This window comes from Nannospalax galili, unplaced genomic scaffold (genome assembly GCF_000622305.1).
Source record: "Nannospalax galili isolate Female #2095 unplaced genomic scaffold, S.galili_v1.0 scaffold44, whole genome shotgun sequence".
Taxonomy (NCBI): Eukaryota; Metazoa; Chordata; class Mammalia; order Rodentia; family Spalacidae; genus Nannospalax; species Nannospalax galili.
The window spans coordinates 61139-67730 of NW_008355789.1; the positions used below are offsets into that span (position 1 = coordinate 61139).

At 48.2% G+C, this 6592-nt stretch overlaps 1 protein-coding gene across 1 annotated transcript; it reads right to left on the minus strand.

Moving 5' to 3' along the window:
* Positions 1–760: 760 nt before the first annotated feature.
* Positions 761–5297, minus strand: Nlrp10 (NLR family pyrin domain containing 10). The gene is given in 5 exon segments (XM_008853428.1): positions 761–998; positions 1000–1603; positions 1606–2193; positions 2196–2507; positions 5021–5297. Coding segments are annotated over 5 exon segments (2019 nt in total).
* Between the last annotated feature and the right edge of the window lie 1295 nt (positions 5298–6592).

A 6592-nucleotide genomic window follows, 5' to 3' on the forward strand; every position in this document is an offset into this window, starting at 1 on the left:
TAGGGTTCCTGACTGTGCTTCCATTTTCTCATCTATGAAATGAATACAGACAACTGATTATATCCACAAACAGAACCCTTTTCTTCTTTCCTTGTCACTGCAGAGAGACAGAGCAGGAAGACTGTGACCTGAGTCTTGGAACTCCCTAATCTTTTGTGTGAAGAAAAGTTCATTGATGGCATAGCTGAAGGTAAGAGTAATATGTAATTAGTACAAACTTAAGTCAAGTCAAAGGAATTTCTAAAATCAACGTTTGGGGCTGTGATAATCCATGACCCATTTCCAACAAATAGAATTTGCAGAAGTTTCTAAGAATGGGAAGCTACTCTTTATTTAAGTATCCACTGACCGCAAATACAGTGTCAAGGCAACATTCCATTATCCTGCCGTATGTATGTTTCCTTTAAATGTTGATGCCGATATATATCTTACAGAATGCATGTTATTCTTGCTTTATTATTTTAAACAGTTTATTTTGTAGAAAAGAATCTAATTCATAATTAAAGGCTTGGTCACTGATGTTAATATAGAAAGAGTTACTCAAGGTGACTTCAAGCTACAGGAGGTGCTGAACAGCCCTAGGGGAAGGGATGCTGACTAAGCTGTTGCCATCCCTGGGGCAGCCTGGTTTTCCTAATGAGCCATTCCACATGCTATGCTGTCTCTTGGCCCTCAGTTGTATAATTTTATGTAATTCTCTCATCTATTGTCTCCCTGCCTTTCACTCTTTCTGGTACCTATTAGCCTGACCTCTTATCCTTCAGTCCTTTTTAACTCTCTGCCCCCCATTCTCTTGCTTCTCCACCCCACCATCCTTTCGACCCTTCATCTCTTTTGCTCCCTTTTCTCTACTTTCCAACCTACTGTTCCTAACTTCCTGGTCTGGTTCCTCTGTTGCCCTGCTTTTTCTGTTAGAAACTCCCTTTTTTTCCCCTGCACTATTATCTTTTCCCAAAAGAGGACTGTTTTTCTGTTCCTTACTTAAGCTGGCGCTAACCAACAGGCTTACTGCTGTAAAGTTCCCTTTTATCTAAACGTTGCATCTTGAACAAGACATCTTTCATCTGGATGCCTTTTGTGAGCTTCTTTATTTTAGAATCATATAGGGAGAATTCCAAATCCCAGGACCTGTTATGCCTTATAGATTCCATTTGTTCTTTAAAATACTTCAGCCCCTGCATTACCGAGGGAGCAATTTTGAAACAGAACTTAAACCCCAAGTTCAAGGTGCTCTCTGTTTTCAACATGTCAAATAAGAACTGCAGACTGAGAGTCATCTCTTCACACTCCTCCTCCTCCTTTTCCTTCGGCAGCCTTGCCACCTCTCTTCGGGTCTCCTCCCCCAGCTGCCTCTGGTCCTCCTTCACCAGGAAGGACATGGCATAGAAAAACTCCTGGAAGCTAATGTGACGAAAGCTATAGAGCTTCTTGATGCCACACCCCTGGTGGTAATCACTGCTGGTCAGGAAAGCAGCCAGGCTGGGGCCATCTAGGTTGTGCTTTCTGAGGACATCTTCAAATAGCAACCACTGGTGCTGAATCCCCTCAGCTGCCAAGGAACACAGGCCCCTCAGAACCCTGTGCCGGGTGAGCTCAGAGCCACCCCACTGTCATCAGTGGGCAGGAAGGTGGACGCATAGGCAGTGAAGATGTCTGTGCTGTTGCTGGGTGTCTCCAAGACTTCCTGACCTCTCTCCATCTTCCCCTTCAGCCAGGAGCAGACGACCCAGCACATGCCTGGAACCTGATAGGCTTTGTAGAGAACGGCATTTTTTTGCACAAACTCAAATGCATTTCTGGCTTGCTCCTCATCTGTAAAATAGAATCTGAAATAATTCTCCCTCTCTTCCTCAGAGAAGCCCAAGACATGGACATGGCGCTGTTCACCCAGCGTGGGCTCCAGACTCTGCAGAGCTGAGGGCCGAGTGGTGATGAGAAGGGAGCAGGTGTGGAGAGACTTTCTCTTAATTAAAAGGTGCAGCACATACTCCACACGACTGGACTTCCAGTCCTGGCACTGTCCTTCGAAGGGCCTCTGTAACTCATCATAGCCATCCACGACAAACAGGAGTCACTCAGGCTGCCTCAGAATCTCTGTAACAGGAGCTTGATCATCCCCACAGCACCAAAAGATGAGCTTGAACAGGTCACACTTGGGCAGCAGGACCACTTCTCTGCAGCTCACATAAAAACATCAAACCGGCCTGGGTACAGGGTCCCTTGAGCCCAATCCTACATCAGTTTTTTGACTAGGGTTGTCGTTCCAGTGCCAGCAGACCCTTGCAGCACCACAACAGATGGGGCTGGGTAGAGCTCTGCTTCTGCCCCGAATAAAGCCTCTACTCCCGTAGAATCTAGCTCTTGGTCCAGGTCAGAACAGGCAGGTGATCCTGGACTCCCTGAACTGGACGTGGCCACCAGGAGCAGCTGCTTGAATCTGCTGTTAACACTCCAGTCCTGCCTCTTCTCTAAGCAGCACACATGCTCCCAGTATATGTCTCTGTAATCTGAGCAACACAAATGGGGATTCAAGTGGTGGCGTGGGAACCAAAAAACAGCGAAATAGACCCTTCAATCCCTGAGTCTGCTCTGTAGCCTCATCTTCTGCTCTCCCTAACACATATTGGTCTGAATATGATTGTTGGGGGAAACTATAGCATGTGTATGTGTGTGTATGTGTGTATGTATGTATGTGTGTATGTGTGTGGATATGTGTGGATATGTGTGTATGTGTGTATAAGTGTATGTGTGGATGTATGTGTGGATGTATGTGTGTATGTGTGTATGTATGTGTGTGTATGTATGTATGTGTGTATGTGTGTGGATATGTGTGGATATGTGTGTATGTGTGTATAAGTGTATGTGTGGATGTATGTGTGTGTATGTATGTATGTGTGTATGTGTGTATATGTGTATATGTGTGTGTATATGTATATATGTGTGTGTAAGTGTATGTGTGGATGTGTGTGGATGTGGATGTGTGTGTGTGTGTGCGTGTGTGTGCATGAATGCATGTGGAGGCCAGAGGACAACCTCAGCTGTTGGTTCTCAGGTGCTGCCTATAGTGCGCGCGCGCTGGGCGCCCTGGCGTGGTGTGCGCGGGCACACCTGAAGAGTTGCAGCGCAGGGATCGGTCCCCTGGTCTCAGCCGCACGCCCTGGAAGAAGGCGGGTCTGGCCCTGCGGGCTTCTCCGTGTCTCTGTGGGTCTCTAGGAGAGTGCAAGGCAGCTGAAGCTGGGATCCGCGAGCCAGTGACGGAGGAATGCTGCCCCCCAGGGAGACTAGATTGCAGGCAGGAGACACAGACTCAGCTCAGTCAGATTCCGTGGTACAGCTCTTTATTCCAAGTCTCAGTGACCCAGTTCCTGGTCTAGCTCCAGCTCCGCTTCTAGCTCCAAATTATTGAGAGAAGACGTGGGGGTAGTGGTAAAAGCTTTGGCTGATAGATACTTTGTGAGACATTCTGCATATGGAAGTAGGTTTCTGCCATGCTGCCAGACTGCTGACTGCTTGAAAAATCACACAGGAAAGCATGGTATTCCTAGAGCCAGAGGCCATGTTTATGTTATGGCATTTGTGGCAGGCACTTCAAAAGGAGAGTTAGGAAGATGCCAGGAAAGCACCCTGCTATGAAAGGAGTCTCAGCACATAACTCTGAGCTCGTGAGCTATCCGGATATGAAGAGACTTCTACTTCACATAACAGAGGCCCCCAACAGCTGCCCACCTGAGACAGGGTCTCTCATTGGCCTGGAGCTCACAAAGTGGACTAGGCTGGCTGGTCAGAAAGGCCCAAGGGTCTTCCTGAATCTTTCTCCCCAGCACTGGGATTACAAGTGAGCACCTCCATGCATGACTTTTCTGGGAAGTGAACTCAGGTCTTCATGCTTGTGTAGCAAGCACTTTACCAATTGAGCTATCATCCCAGCCTGTCCTCTCCATTTCTAGAGCATAGGAGCTCTCAAGAATGAAAGGAACCTGTGGGAAAGATCACAGGCACCAAGGGATCCTTCTCCCTTCCCTTCCCCAACCCTCTGAACCCCAAAAGATGCAACCGATGGCTGTTTAGGCTCCATTTTCCCCTTGCTGTCTAGGGTTGAGTTAGTCTACTGGCTCCCTTAGAGCAGGGGCACAGAAGACTGTCTTATAACAGAGGCAGCCCAGCCTCCTGCCAGGAAGCAGCTAGGGAGTCCCGCCCACACCCTGGTGTTGGAGACAACTGCCCTGCTTGAACTCTGCAGAAAGCATGCTGGACTGCATGTGCAAAGTCACCAGTACCTAAGATTGTCTAGGATGGCAGAGTCAGATAGGCACGCATGCCAACATAGGGTTCTGAAGTGCAGTGTCCCTTATGTCTATGTTTGGATTAGATAACAAACTATGCCTTAGTTGCACTGTTGTATGAATATCTGCTCTGTATCTTACAAACAGGCCATACTTTATTGCTAATTGTTTCCTGAGCTCATGCACAGAAATGTCCTTTGAGCTGCATACCATTTGCTTCTGAATGCCTGCTTAGAGCACCCCATCCCTGTAACTTAAACCTTGGAAATTAGAGGCTCAGTGCTCCTTGTCTCCCAAGGAGATTGTCTGCGTGTGACATTTTATTACTAGATACCTTGCCACCCCTCTTTGTGTCCACCACTACCCAGCCACACAGGACGTAGCATTTCTTGTTAGTAGGAATCGGTCCACCAATACTATCCCCAATCCCCAAGCCCTTCCTGCATTCCCTCCCCTTCTCCAGCTCAGCAGCCGCAGGTAGGAGGTGGGGTGTTATAGTCATAAGATACCATAATATTTCTATAAATAAATCCCTGTCTTCAGCTCAGGGACTGTACCCAGCATTCATCATAACCTTCAGCGGAGGCTACCTAGGACCCTGGGGCACTGGGTACTCTCAAGGAAGGAGAAGGCAGGGTGAGAAAAGGTGTAAATTACAGTCTTTGGGAGGATATGGGGATATTTGGGAGGTGGATCTCTAGTATCTCCCTGACCTCCCTCTCCCCAACTGCACTCACCATTCAGACAAACATGGTTGAGCTGGTTCACAAGCTCCATCAAGTTCATGGCCTTCAAGCCCCTGAGCACCACTCTCACAGCCTCCTGTGCGCCGTACATTAAAATCAGTCTAGATGCCAGGTCTACCTGACTCAGGCCTTCCAGCTCCCCTCGAGCCAGAAAAGGTTGGGTCATATCTCGCAAGTGGAACTTCAGCGTCTTGAAACTGTTCTCCTTAAGGTCACTCAGGGCCCAGAGCAGTGCCTCCTGGGGACTGTGGGCCAGCGTCGAGGCCATGGTATTCAGAGGTGATGATCCAAGTTCAAGCCAGCGATTGGGAGAGATGATAAGAAAGGGCTGGGCAAAAAGTAACCTGGAGACTCCTCCCCCACTCTGCTTCCTGGGGCCTTGGCAGGCTGTGAAGCAGAGGCCAGCGGAAGACAAGGTGCATGTAGAAGCTCCAAGAAAGGCAAGTGGCTGGGAATTTGTCTGATCACCCCTGCTCTGTCGGGTGGCATGTGTCACTGTGTGGGCAACTGGCCGAAAGGTCTACAGATTTCTTCTCCTTCCCTCCCTCTCTGCCTCCCTCCCGCCTGCCCTTCTTTCCCCATTCTCCCTCTTTCTCTCTTCCTTCCTTTGCACACACTTTGAGACAAGCACTCTGCCAACTGAAGTACACCCCCACATCCTCACATGCGTTCTTAAGAATTAATTGTCTTGTCTCCTTAAACTAATAGATAAGAAAAAATCATTTTTTAAGTTTTTTTAGGTTTCTAAAGTGAGCCTGCCCCTGATTGTGATTGTCTACAAAGCTGGTACATATTTGCTAGGACTACAGCAATCCAACAGGAAGTTGAGAAATCCCCATCCTCAGTCCACTGCCTCACATACCAGCATCAGGGGCTCAGCACTTCTGGGGTCCACAGCTCGTCTCCAATCTAGATAAGTAGTCAAGTTCAAATAATAGTAGTAAGAGGATCTGACAGGTTTTAGTGCTTATTTCTTCAACTTAGTATTTACTTAAGGGAAGAAAGGCAATGATTGATAAAAAAGCTTTCAGGATCCAGGAGACTCCACTCAGCTAATGTCAGTGAGGAATCCATCTGTCTTAGTTTGTTCTTCATTGCTGTGACAAAACACTCTGACCAGTACCAACTTGGGGAGGAAAGGGTTTATTTGTCTTACATCTCCCAGGTCGCATGCAGTTCATCAGGGAGCCCAAGGTAGGAACTCAGGGCAGGAACCTGGAGGCAGGAGCTGGAGCACAGGCCATGGATGAACGCTGCTTACAGGCTTGCTCCCTTGGCTCCTGCTCAGCCTGCTTTCTTATGCAACACAGGCCCACCTGCCCAGGGATGGCACCACCCACAGTGGGCTGGGCCCTCCCACATCACTCATCAAGAAGATGCCCCACAGACATGGCCACAGGCCAGTTCAATAGAGGCAATTCCCCGATTGAGGCTCCCTCAACCCAGGTGTGTCAAGTTGACACTAAAGCTATCCAGCACACCATCTCAGGAGTACTGTCTGAAGACGCTCAAAGGAGTATTTAGTGGTGATGGACTTACTGAGACTCAAATGTTAGTGTTTTG